The following is a 14,935-nucleotide window of genomic DNA, read 5'->3' on the forward strand; positions in this document are numbered from 1 at the left end:
CATTTGTGGGTGCCATGCCCCACTGTGAGATCCAAAGTATGCTCTGAGTAAATACAAAGAAGTGTATGATGTTCATTAGTTAGTGTATTCTGTAGTACTAGTACTTCTAGATGTGGCCTCCTTTGAGCCAGGACCAAAGTGGCACCAGTTTTCACATTTTCGTCTGGAATACACATGATAAACGTATCTACCAATTTGGCATGTACTATCATCAGTCTTGTCGTAAACAAATTATCATAAGAATAAATTACATTTTGCTTAATATTGTTGTTTCTGAATACAGAACAGAACAGAAGAATTAAATGGACACCATGTCATCCTGGGGGCATTATTATAATTAAGCGTTTCGATAGATCTTTTTTTCTAACAAATTTTATCTCAACCAATCAAATGCAAGGATTTCAGTAACTTTTTTTCAAAAAAGTTTGTTAGAAATATAAAGTGACAAAACGAAATGCCAACGTGGAGCTCCCCAAAGCTCCCAAATTTGCTATATTCCTTGGATAATATTCTGCACGAAGGTGTAAAGGTTGAATTTGCGATACTCAGGTGAGCACTAGACTTTCTGGGTCTCTCGTTTCCTTTTCATTCCTACCTGCATACTTTATTTGATTCAGCATTTGCAACAAAACCAAAAAAGTAACGCAAATACACAAGCATTTTTTTTTTTTTCGTTTTTGTTCTCAAACGAAGTTTAAGTGATTAATATAAAATGATTACGGTAAATAATGTGGAAGCGTTTGTATCATTGACAGGAACAGATTGAAAGGTAAATATAGGATCAAGCAAGCATAAAATATAAGATATTTGCAGCGATTGTGAAGTGAATTCTTTCTGTGTGTATTCCATTGCCATTCTACACCGCACGGTGCCAGAAAAGATTATGTTTGTTTGGGTTTTGTTTTTGTTTTTGTTTTTGTTTTTTTTTTGGGGGGGGGGTTGAGATATGCCACATGAAGAGCAGAGGAGCTGATTAAACTGTGGGCAAAATATATTTATGGTCAAAGGTTACTCAACCATGCTGTAACATCAACTGCGAGCGAAAAGTATGGATAGTTTATAGGGGAAATACACTATCATTTACGTTACATTTTAGTGATGAAATATCAAACTCACTGTATTTCTTCAAAAGTGTTATACATCAAGGAACAACTTCAGCTAGGAATGACCTGTAGCAATGTGAATTGATGGACCGGTTTGGAACAGATTGATAATCACTCACATGAACATGATAATGGTCGTACAGGTCAATTTCAAAGGGCATTTTCCTGCCACAACCTCAGCTTTGAATTTTCATTATTTTGCAAAAAGATATGAACTGAAGGAAAAAGCCTCCTCACATATTATGAATGGAGGTCAAAGGTAACAAAATTTAAGTTAAATTGTTATTTTCTGACTCTTGCTTTCCTAGAGAACTTTAAAAATTATAGGGTTTGGTGTCATGGATAGAAATAATCAAAACATATATCCTATTTTTGCAGGAAGAGCTAATGACAAATTCTCTGCCAATGATTATTAAAGATCAATGCACTTCATGAACATAAGAATGACGGGTCGTATGCATCATCAATATATACTGACTACGTCATCCAAGTCAACTTTGCGGCTGCGTCGAATGGCTGTTGTTTTTTGTTTGTTTGTTTGTTTGTTTGTTTGTTTGTTTGTTTGTGTGTGTGTGTTTCCAAATTCGGAAAACAAGTTTTTCCGTATTTCGAAGTGAATGAGCGAATCGGTGATAATTAATAGTTTGTCATTAATATACAGGTGGATCCTTGCTTTGGATTTGTAGGAACCTTCGGATTTATATTTACATGTTTTTTATGGGCATCGAGGGGTCATCTGCTTGTACAACAGAATTATATATATTACATATTCTAGGTGACGGAAGTATATTCCGAGGATGTATTACATAAACAAGAGAAGACCCATAAAAGAAGCATGTGGATCATCGTTTGTCATATACTTTACAAGTCTGCTTGTTGATAGTGCGTATACTAGTATGTATACTTTCATGCGTTCGCATAAAGCATACAGAAAAGAAAGAATCTTGGTACTGTCAAAGGTCTTTAAGGTGCCGATACGTCTAACTGTTGATACAGGAGAAATCTTCGGTGCATCGCTTTGTGTGGTAAATATGTAGTCTAGTGCTTGAGAACAAAAGTAGAATGAGAGACGTATTGACCTTTGCACAAACATAACATAAACTTCAATTAGTATGATCTATTCCAATACCCTGCCGAATATTATAAAGTACCGATCAGGGAGAGTACTCTCCCTTATTGATTAAAAGATCGAAATGAAGAAGCAAGTACAAAGCCTCTTCGATTCTGTAAAAGTGACCTCTTATGCTACGTTTACACCATGTTCACGGCCACAGCAGCCCCGTTTGCCCGAAACGTAGTGCGCCGTTGGTTGACAAGCTAGTGTCCACTTTTTCCCCTCCGTATTCTAGTCTTGTTCTTTCCAGTCCGATGCCGTTCTTAAGGCGTCTGGTTCGGTAAGACTACACGATATTTTCCGTCGCGTCCCAGTGCGGACCGCCTCCAAGTTTTGCTACGGCCTATTCACGTTTTGTCACGTTTTGTTTCGTTCACCCCGTTTCATTACGACCTACAAGATTTCTCATGAGCACCGGGACTGCAGTGGCATTTTTTTTTTTTTTTTGGACAGTTTAAAAATCTGACACGGCACCCACGGCAATCACGGCCCGAAGCTGTCACGTTTACCCATCCCGTCCCCCGCATTTGCCTCACGTCCATTCCGTTTTGTGCACGGTAAACTGAAACATGACTACCGTGGCAGCCGGGAACATGGTGTAAACGCAGCATTACAGTGTCGTATATACATGACGTAATTGAAATAACGTTCGGATTCACTATGACAGCTATTTACAAGCAAAATTTTGATGTTATTTAAGCCTTCTTGAATTTCGGATACGTAGGTCCAATATTTGGAAATCGTCATATGAAAAATATGCTAAATAATCAATCGTTTCTAAGAGGTTGTTAACGCTCACACCAACGGCAGGGGACGTGGATGAGATTAGAATGATTATTCAAAATTCACCTGCCAAAGAAAACTCGGGATTATCAACGAACAACGTTTTGTTCGCAGCGAATGGCGCCCTCTCTCGGCCATCGATCACTTGACTTGTCTGAGTCTCGCGTTTATAGATCGTCATGAAAAATCCTCCTCCAATTCCTGTAATCGTATGCAAAAAAAAAAAAAAGAAGAAAATAAACATTCTACGTTAGAACTCACGTCAAGAATAAATGTCTTTATTTTGTTTAGGGTCTCAGTGAACTGGCAACAGACAAATTCTGTAAAAGATCTTCATTTGAAGATTGATTTGTTTGTCATACTTTTTGCTTTTCTATCTTGGGTACAATTAACATTTACTGAAATTGGTTACAGCATGGGAGCGACAAAGAATGGCCGAACTTATGCAGTCCATTGCCGCTTGGCAATTTATCGCATGAAAAGTCTAGTCAGCATTTCGGCAAAGTTTTATTTTAGCCTAATAACAAGTTGGGCTCCTTCTCGAGTGATCTGTACTGACAGTTGGTCTAATTAACACTTAGGCCCGAATTAATGAAGGTGGTACAATTGAAACCATGGTTTAAACCATGGGCAACTTGTATGGAGCGCGAAGTGTCGCATGGCCTATTTCGTTACGAAATCGGTCATTTCGTCGACGAAATGGTCATTTCATAACGAAATGACAACATTTCGTCGACGAAATGGTCATTTCATAACGAAATGACAACATTTCGTCCATGAAATAATCATTTCTTTAACGAAATGACTGATTTCGAAACGAATAGGCCATGCGACACTTGGCGCTCATACAGATTGTCCATGGTTTAAACCATGATTTCAACTGTACCACCTTCATTAATTCGGGCCTTAGTGGTATGCACAAAATATTTTGTATGGGTGTATGTATATTAGAATAATCTCTGTGCTGTTGATATTTTTGCTCGCTCGTGCACGAAGTTTAGATTTCAAGTGGCAAATCACATGATTGTTTAAGGCAATACAGCTTATGATTATGTTGATTTGATGACAACATTGATGAATACCATCACTGTTGTCATTGTTACGTTTACCATTCTCATCATAACATCATTTAATTGCCTGTTGAATAAATGCAACAATAATTTTGTCAATACATTTTGAGTGTTCCCGACCCTATTACATCACAAAGCTGGCTACGCCGCGCTGGTGAGCGTCACAGAGGGCGTAGTATCTAGCAGGGGCCTCGCTCATTGTCGCTAGGTCTTGTTCATTGGAGGGGTTTAAGCCCTACTTAAGCTACTGAGTGTGACCTCTACATGTATGTTCATGGTTATTCGGATTTTATAGATGTCATTTCACATCATCAATACAATAGCATACGATAATTATCATTATACACAACTGGTAGTATAGGTAGCGATCAAATCACTGTGAGGAAGTAATATCCTCTCTGTAACCAGTAATCTGCGTGCATCGACATCTTACCATGTGAAGAAGTTGCACATTGCAAAATATTGAGCTATAGATTAAATCTACCTAGTATCTACGTAAACTTGTAACCTGTTGACGAAGTGAAAGTAGCCCTATTGGTAATTAAACCAAAAGAGAATCACTCAGCAGATTAAATGATAAAAAGCCTAAACGGTCTTTAGACGAAATTGATATCAAACGAATTGGCTTGTTGACCACATGAAAATTAGACAAAAGGAATGAGACCAAAAAATTACTGAATATCAGACCCGAAGTGAAATGGACACCAAGTGGGTAAAAGACCAAACAATAATTAGACGAACTGTAGAGCCTATATAGACCAAATGAAGAAAAAAAAAACATCATGAGATTAGAAAAACTGGTAATAGACCAAGCATGGTTAAACCGAAATGTGGACAATTTGCGCAGATGAGGTGGCAATTAGATCTTTGAGATTAAATATGGTTAGATCAAATGATCACTAGACTAAGATGATAGATGACCTATCAATCTATCGATTGGGAATTTGACCAAATGGCTATAAACCGAAGTTGTGCCGTAATACATGTTGATCAAAAGTCATTAGGTAAGAAAAAACTTGGCTAAAAGCTGCATATTCCGCTGTAACCTCATCTAGAATGTCCAGTTGTGACACGATGTTGGAGGAAGGGTAGAAATAAATAGACAATTATTTGTATGAAATTATAAGCTATGACAAATGTCACTTCACTGTGTGCTAAGACTCACGCCGTCACTCGTCTAGTCAATCGCCCTCGCCCTTAATGAACTCCTTCTGCTCCAACAGTCCACGGAGTTCCAACTCTGTGTCACTAAACACAGTCTTCAGACTATCCACAAAATACAAAACGTCTTGGCAGCACCCACGATCACGGCAATGGCATCTTATCGACAATATAATTACAAGACGTGACCAGGGATACACTCTTATCACCAGAGTTATGCGTGGTGCATGCTGCTGAACTGGTCATAATCTTATCCGACAAGTCCAAGCTTAGGATTCGTCTGGTTCATCGGCACAAACCAAATGATACACGTGCTCACAGGCTAGACACAACAAACTGAGAGATGAAACGAAATTAAAAACCTCAAAAATTACATCGCAGCTGCCCCTTCTGATTATCCAATTTAACAACAGATTTTTTTTTCTTCTGAGAACTGAGGCTCACTGAAAGCAACACTGTATGATGTGGGAACTGCACACACCATTGGTCATGCTATAAAAAAAAAATCAGAACTGGTTCGATGACAATGACTCCTTCATCTCTTCAGAGACAGAGGAAAAGAGGAAGGCCCATATCAAGTTACTATCCTGTCCATTATGTTCAGAGAAGAGGAGGAACTTCAAACGTCTACACCTCACCGTACAGAAAGGCATACGTGAGTTGAAGGATTCATGTAAAAAAAGTCCTTCCTCTCTTTAGCCAGGATGACACTCTTGTCACCTCTCGCATTGGCATAGAGAGTAGATGGGCTGTAACATTTAATGATCTCCTCATCAGACCGTCTGTAATAGACTACGACACAATCAATCAAATACTTCAGCATCCTGTCATCAATTCTATGAATCAGCAACGATCTCTAAATGGAGTGGAAACAACTATCAAAAGAATAAAGAACGAAAAGTCACCAAACCCTGATGGACTAACAGGAGAGATCTTCAAATATGGAAAACTTGTCTACGTGTTCATGTAATCGTTGTTAAGTCATGGGAAGCAGAGACCATCCATGAATGGAGAGACACCAACATTGTAACATCTTCAAGAAAGGTGACAGAGCAAACTGCGACAACTACAGAGGAATCTCCCTCCTTGCATACAGTCAATGGAAAGAGCTTTGCTTGTATCCTCCTCCAGCGCCTTGTACAACAGATATCAGAAACTAGTCTTCCAAAAACTCAGTGTGGCTTCCAGCGTGATCGTACTACCATCGACATCCAAGAGAAATGCAGAGAATAGGACATCTTCTTAGATCTGACTAAGACATTCGATACCATAAACACGGAAACTCTGTGTTCACCAGTGTCATCCTCCTCTTCCATGATGACATGAGAGGTCAAGTTGTTTTGGGTCAATGTACATGTTAATCTTTCCCCCATCTCAAAAGGTGTCAAGCAGGGCTGCGAATTAGCTCCATCACTTTGTGCTGTCTTCCTCAAAGCTGTGATTCGAAAAGCCTATAAAGAACATCTGCTACCGCACTGATGGTAAATGATTCATCATTGCCCGTCTCAAAGGAAACACGAAGGTCCAGAAGGAGCTAGTGAGGGAACTCATGTTCGCAGATGACATTATGTGCAGTCGTCACTCACACAGAACACGACTTGCAGACTTAGATCGTTGACTGCTTTACACGTGCCACCAAGAAATATTGTTTAACAATCAACGTGAAGAAGACAGAGGACTTTCATCAACCACCGCCTGGTGCAGAGCATGTTGATACCACCATCAACTTGAAGGGGAAAATTTGAATTCTGTTCAATCCTTCAAGTACCTTGGAAGGTGCAATCTGTCTTCACATGCTACCATACATGACGAAATTAACTACCGAATCAGCCAAGCTAACTCCTTCTTTGGTCGACTGCGTTCGTGAGTATTCATATCCCATTACATCAGACTTAGGACCAAAGTCAAAGTTATGAGTCTGTCGTTCTGTCTTCATTGCTGTATGGCTGTGAGACATCGATAATGTACAGAAGACTCATCAAAGCCCTCGAGATATTCCATCAGAGGAAGCTAAGAATTTAGCTTAAGATCAGATGGCAAGATCCCGTCACCAACCACAAAGTGCTTGCAAGAGCCGACACAACAAGCATCAAATCAAATGTCACTAACATCCACTTCAGATGGGTAGGCCATGTGGTAAGGATGCCTGAAGACCGATTACCCAAATACGTCTTCTACTCGGAGTTAGACCTTGAAAACAAGTGTAAGAGACAACGAAAACGGTTTAAGGACACACTTTAAAGTCGTCCTTGAAAAGTGTAACATCGACCCCACCACCTGGAAAGACAAGACAACCCACAGAATTAACTGACTTCAAAGAGTAAGAGCCGGTGGCCGAGTCCAGAAGAGTTGCTGCTGAGCAGCCCCAGTTCCAGCATAACTGCGATGTGTGTGGCAAACAGTGTCACTCAAGAATAGATCTCCACAGCCATTATCGCACCCACCAGCAAAGATATTTGACCTTCTGATTGTGACAAGACAAGTCTTCGTCGACACGACGGAAGTCCAGAGAGAGAGAGAGAGAGAGAGATGTTTTTAAGTACCTTTGCCGGCGTCTGTTTGCTTCTTTGTTTGTCTGTGTGTCTGTTTGCCAAATGGCGCAAAAAGTTGTGAACGGATTTGGATGAATTTTACAGGAAAGAAGCAAGCTGAGTTTAGATAGAGCTCTGAGTTTCCGTCCAAATTTCACCATTCTCTACCTCGATATGTTGTTTTTAACTTATGGATTGTTTTCTCCTAACCTGAGCAGCGCGATTTGTTAAAGGGGATTATTCTAGGCACAGTAGCATTGAAGCGTGAACTGGGCTGGAACTTCTGCAACACCGACGCAGGGTAGGACGCATCACCACATTCCGTGAGGCGCTTCCGGGTCGCCTATATCCATCCTAGTTCGAAAAGCCCTGCGTCCGGTCCGAAGGGTTCTCCAGAGGTCGCCTTCTTCAAGTTATATCCCAATAACTGTTGCCATTATGCTGCCATATAAATACTTTGATAACACATAAAAGCGTATTTTAGCCATGTGTCATCGTTTCAGAGTTATTAACTTTCCGCGTTTTTTTTTTTCTTTTTTTTTTCGCGCGAATGTGAACCATGTTCATATATAGTAACCCCGTATGTACTTTAATTTTCTCCAATAACAATAATTCCGAATTTCTGATACGATAATTTCATCTGTTGAACCTGCCAACACTGTACCAATACCAGGACTTGGTGATGGGTGGTAGACGACAAACAACCAAATAAGACCAAGTGACCATTAGACAAAGTTATTAATTGCCTATGTGGATATTAGCAAAAGTGATCCACAATACGTTTCAGACAAAATGGTAATGTGGCAAAATGCATATTAGACGAAGTGGAATCACACTAATCGAATATTAGACAAAGTGATAAGACAATGTGGGTTATAGACCAAATGGCAATAGACTAATTTGATACTAGACGAAATGGCATAGCCCAACTGGGAACTGGTAATCAAGCGAGGTGGCAATTATACTAAATTGTCACTAAACGAACTGGTTGTTGTCTCGCCTGCGGAGCGGAAGCGACACGTGGCCGTCACTTTTCCGTCGCCGCTGTCGTCGTCAACAATTTGGTGTACTCTCTCTAACTTACCACAGCTTTTACCTATGACCGGCAAACTCACACCACAGGTACACATTCTAAAAAATGTCGATCAAATTTGAATGGTTCCATGACTTTCTCCACCGATAAATGCTCAGCCTAAAATATTGCTCCACAAATTGCGACAAATGATCCGCGACATTTGCTCCGCGACATTTGCTCCGTCGATAATTGCTCCGCCGACTGCTCTCCTGGTAAGTGCTTCGCTGACTCTGCAAAAGATTATAAATTCTCAATTGAATTCTCTTTTTTATGTGACGATGTTCAGTTGATGTTGACTTGGAACTATATTCGTCTGGAGACATCTAAATGTCATTCAGAAATTATTTTGCACAGTCGTCGTTTCTTTCTTACTCAGTGCTTCGAAGAAGATGAAATTACAACTGCATAGCACAGTCGAATCAGTAACCATTACTAGTACTTCATTCGCATATTTGGTTGTAGAATCCGAAAATGCTGTAATAAATATAGTTAAAATCGGATAGTATGTAATAGTAATATATCTAGTTGTATATAAGAGTAATTAATAGGCCAAGGGCACTGCACTGGTGTTACGATCCACTCCGATCTGGGAAAAAAGGGGGTTCAAACGTATCATTTTGTACCCAAATAATTTCGATGGTAAGTAGTGACTTTGATTATCATTGTTATCATTACTATAATTTTCCGTATCATTTTCGTTATCATGATCATCATCATCATTTCTGTATTGCTTGTCAGCTGAGCTAGCCTATGATATAGGCGGAGGATGCAGATATGGTCTTTCCTATCACGCTAAATGTTTTATGCGTCTTTTTGCTAAGCCATACGTCTGATGCGACGAAATTGCGGACAGTGGATACTTCCACTGTACGTAGTCTCGCCGCATCAGACATTTAGCGTATAACAACAAAGACAATAGCTGCATCCTCCGCCTAGAGATTACAGACGAAAGTTGAGCCGGCAGAGACACCTCTGGTTGGGCAAATGTAATTGGACACCCCCCCCCCCCCGAGTCATGTACATGAATATAATTTTTAAAGTCTTACTAACGGTGATTGTATTACGGTAGGCATCTCACAATGACATTAGAAGTTTCAGATTGGAGAAAATCATAGGCTTAACGAAAAACTTTTTATTTATAGTCTCGGGGTAGATTTTTAGGGGTCATCCCACGAGACCAACACCCACGAGTCACACGGTCCACGAGACCGACATCAAAAATAGGTCCATGAGTCATACAGCCCATGAGATTGACACTACGAAGAAAAGGCTCACAAGACCGTCAAAACTCAAAGAAAGTCCACGAGACCGACACTACGCAATAAAGGCTCACGAGACCAACACTAGGCCCTGAAAGCCTCACGAGACCGACAGGATGAACAGCGCCATCTATATGATTATGTCAGTCATAAGTGTGTACAGGGTGTTCCATGAAGGGGAAAGTAACATACTGGCGGGTGCAATTTCGTAACGCTATCGAGCGAGAGATTGTAACCAAAAAAAAAAAAAAAAATGAATAAGTGAAAGAGGACAGGAACTCTGTGTGGTTTCATTTTAGATCTTTGATAATGCCATCGTGCCATTTTTAGTAACTTCCCCCAATTTCTAGCTACAAGATGGACAGGATGTATGTTTTCCCCCTTTTCTTTCTCGCTTTACTAGTTAAGTACGCCTATTAGATATCCCACCCGCCTGCTAAGACGTTTTAGAGTTCAGTTTGTAATATTATAATCTCTGCAACTATAATGTGTGACATTGAATGGATGGAAACGTTTTATATCGCAGCGATTCACCTCGGTTTGTGGCTTGTGCTTGTATAGCCTAATTATTCTCAAAACGGTACATTTTTTATAATAATAATAATAATTAGACAAATTTGTATAGCGTAGCTACTATGTAAATATACTCTACTGCGCTGCGATGTAACAGAGCTCCTAACATTGTTACTGATTAGACACACAAAAATAGGCAACAAATTAATCAAAGGCTTCTGAAAAAAAGTCTTCAACAAAGATTTGAAGACAGCAAGTGATGGGGCCTTCCTCATTTTCTCAGGTAATTTATTCCAAAGATTTTGAGGCAGCACAACTGAAGGCACAATCCCCCAAAGTTACTTTTGTTTTTAAGTGAGGTTGCTTTAGAAGCAACTTATCCTGTGTACTTCATAAATTATAAGAATATGAATGTGATTTCATTGATATCAATTCTGATAAATAACCAGGTGCTTGACCATGCAGTACTTTATAAAGAAGTAACAAAGATTTTAAATACAATTCTCTGCCTTACTGGCCACCAATGTAACTTCATCAAAACGGGTGTAATTTATGAAAATTTTGACGAACTGGACACAAGTCTCGCACATGCATTCTGAACACGCTGAAGCTTGGTTATCTGTGAATCTGGTAAGCCAAACAATAGCCCATTACAGTAATCAAGCCTACTGCTAATGAATGCGTGAATACGTGTTTCAGCGTCTTCCTGGCTCAAATATCTACGAATGTGACGCAAGTTATGCAACATATAAAAAGCAGACTTGCATGTGGTCGATATAACAAAAAAAAACCACTATACTTTTATCTGTTTTATTTGAGAGTCTTGTGCTTACGGGCTGAGAAAATGTCCCCAAGAATCAGGATCTGTAAATCTCAGATTTACATGCCAAGGTCGGAGGTGAATAGCTGATGTCAATGATTTGTGTCTGAACTGTATCTTATCAACTTTTCGAAGACAATTGGAGGACATTATATACAACTTTGTGGTGTCATATCCGGTGTGTACCTGGAACTTACATTCGTCAACCAGTGCATCAGTCCCATCCATGGCAGCTGGTGTAAGAACCAACAGATACAAAGGTAACCCGGGAAGTAAAGCCTTCAAGTATAAACTGCCGAAAAGTATTACAAATGACAGTATCTTGTATGCCCTTGCCCTCATAAAAACTGCCCACAAAACTGTGCCTGAAGGGCTGAACGGAACTGACTTCTATCTTTGGGAACTAACGCAAGTGTACCCTAACCTGTACCTTGAAATTTGCCGCCATTTTGTTATCTCGAGGGTTTCAAACGACACCAGTGACGACTCTGACACATCGACCCTTCACAATGACTCTATTGAGAATGATAAATGTAATTTATTTAAATTAATGAATTGAATGAGATATATGTAATATGTATTATGAATATAACGGTTATCATTTTATTTTCTGCAACAAGTATTGCAAAATATTTATGTTTCATGTTATTTGTAATCTGTGACGCATATGTTGTTCTTTGAATAATTGTTATCTGTATCTCTTGTATGTATCGCTGATGGAAGGCGCATTTCCATATTCGCATTGTGGACAATTAAACAATCAATTCAATTCAATTCAATCCCGAGGAGAACGCAGTCAATGAAAGTGAGGACAATGGCTCTCCGCGGAATCAATGCCAGCTTTGTGATCTACGGTGTGATGCCAATGAACGGATTTGTATGCGCTGCAAATGCATCAATCAGCGAGTAGACCAGCTTTCAATGGACTTGAAGAAAGTCCAACATGCCGTGGAAGCTCTACTTGACACCCCACGTAGTGATGCATCTACTACAACATCGCATCTCCCCCATTCATCCCAAGGCAGATCGAACACACGCCAAACATCATCATCTTCACTGCACCCACCAACTAGAACTCGGCCTCAGCATCCTCACCCAGTGTCCGGACGTCATCCACAATTACACAACAACAACAATTACTATCTGAACCAGCATCACTTCAACCACCGAATCTTTCCAGTCATCAGACACACCCACTTGCTCTACAAAGAGATGCCAGTGATCAACACCAATTCGGCCGACCTCTCAACCAACCATACGAGAACGGCGACATCACGAATTCCACCACACATGGGGGTGTTTCATAAAGCTGTTCTTAAAGTTACGAATGACTTACGAGCGACTGGTGATCAGTTCTTGTGCTGAATTATTGAAATTCTGATAAGTATAGCACATCACAACTGATCACCAGTCGCTCGTAAGTTGTTTGTAACTTTAAGAACAGCTTTATGAAACACCCCCATGGTCTTCAATGCACCCCATCAACATCTGCGATACATGCCAAGCTATGCTTCCGTTTTGCAAGCCCCACCCCCGATTCGCGGTGAGTACCCATTTATGCCAAACTTTGGTCCGCCATTAAGTCACGGGAGCCCATACTACCTCATAGGGTGCGAAAAGTGCGGTAAACCAAATCATCGTGCCTTGTCATGCAGACACACCTATCAGCTGCAATGTCGGAAATGTGCAAACTACGGCCGTAAGGAAAAGTTCTGCCAATTCTAGGTCCTTGGCCAAGAAGAGAGAGCCATTAAAGATAACGCTGACTCTGTACGCATCCCCACTCAGGTATTAGAAGGGAAAACAATTAATCTCAAAGATAATAATGATGATTTCACTGATGAGTATAGTAAATGCTATGCTAACTTATCAAAATGTAAGGGGTTAAAACTTGGTCACATAAATGTACGAAGTTTGTTTGATAAACTGGATGAAGTCCGATTCATGTTATCAAAAATTAAGCTTGTCAGAGTATTGGCAGGTTAGAAATAAGTTATCTGAAGAAATAAGATTGAGCAAGAAATTGCACTTTGATAATGTCACTCGAAAGTATTGTAAAAATAGTAAAGAATTATGGAAGGAATTGAATAGAATTCGAGGTGATAATAAGCATATGTCTATTATACCTGGTGATCTTGATGGTGATATATTAAACAGGTTTTTTGTTAATGTTGGTGAAACAATATCCAGATCTTTTCAAGACGATGTTTTTAAATGGTGTCACCAGCAGTGCATTCATTCTTTTCATTTCGATAGTATCAATTCAAATAGAATCTTTACATTATTATCGAATTTACCAACAGATAGTAGTATGGATGTGTTAGAAATGGATGCAACGCTTTTGCAGATTGCTGCACCAGTGATTTATACGTTTGCAGTTTGTTTAATGAAATGGTCTGTGACAGGCATTCTCATAACACTCGTTCAGCCGACTCACTCAATGTGGTCATTCCAAAACCAAATCTTGCATGTTTCAAGAAGTGTTTTCGTTTCTCAGTAGCACAAGTATGGAATTCACTACCAGACACTTTACAAGATGCACGGACTGTGCGGAATTTTAAGCGTGTATATAGATAAGCAGTTATATTTTCTGTAATGTGTACATGTTGTTGTGACCATCTCAGCTGCAGATAATCTTTCCTCTTACTTTTATTCCAGTATTGAAAATCGTTGATTTTGGGGGCTTTTTTGGTAACCTCTTTCTGCGAGAGACTGCGAGGGAATATTATAATGTTTCTTATGCTCGTGAATCTTATGATTATTCTCTGGTGTGTGTGTGTGTGTGTGTGTTCATGTATTGGTATTCTAACTGGTGACCTCTTAAAAAGAGAACAAACCGTCACCACTTGGAATTCAATAGGTCATCAGTTGTCAACAATCGATGCGCTTTATTCCGTCAATGGAAGTTGTGAGGTAATTCAATAGATTTTTTTTCCTGAGTCATCGGTTTGAATGCCGATACAAGTTTGTGTGTGTGTGTGTGTGTGAGAGAGAGAGAGTGTGTGTTTGAATGTGCGTGTGTGTGTGTGTGTGTGTATGTGCGTGTGTGAGTGTGTGTGAAAGTGGGTGGATATGTGTGCTCATGACTGTGCGAGCTGAATTGCGTATTACTCCCTCTGAAAAGAGTGACATGTATGCCGGCATTTATGCTAATATGTTTTCTGATGCTAGGTTCAGATTTTTTTTTTCTTTGTCTTTCTCTTTGAACAAATGAATGTGAAAATATCAATTTCATGTTGTTGATAATTAGCTATTTATCTGATTTGATATTTCAATTACTGCAGCTGATTTGGATTCTTATACTGAATTTTTGTTTGTATTTCTATGTTTTATCTCAGGACCTTGATGAAAAACAGCTCATGCTGATCAAGCAATCCTAAATAAATATGTTTCAATAAAATGAAATAAAAATAAAATATGCTTCTCCATGTTTAAACGAGAATCAAGCCATACACTCAGGGTTTTTTATGAAATAAAATAGCTGTTTTCATGGATGCATCTTCTTT

At 39.5% G+C, this 14,935-nt stretch overlaps 1 protein-coding gene across 1 annotated transcript in view; it reads right to left on the minus strand.

The window, feature by feature from the left end:
- Positions 1–14,935, minus strand: part of LOC139730535 (glutathione hydrolase 1 proenzyme-like) — a 124,658-nt gene that overhangs the window by 88,365 nt on the left and 21,358 nt on the right. The window contains exon 4 of the mRNA XM_071641390.1: positions 3,067–3,201. Within this exon, the coding sequence (XP_071497491.1) occupies positions 3,067–3,201 (135 nt within the window). The remainder of the gene's footprint in view (positions 1–3,066; positions 3,202–14,935) is intronic.

Source organism: Diadema antillarum, unplaced genomic scaffold (genome assembly GCF_040938485.1).
Source record: "Diadema antillarum isolate AM-2024a unplaced genomic scaffold, OU_Dant_1.0 seq00000320_RagTag, whole genome shotgun sequence".
Classification (NCBI taxonomy): domain Eukaryota; kingdom Metazoa; phylum Echinodermata; class Echinoidea; order Diadematoida; family Diadematidae; genus Diadema; species Diadema antillarum.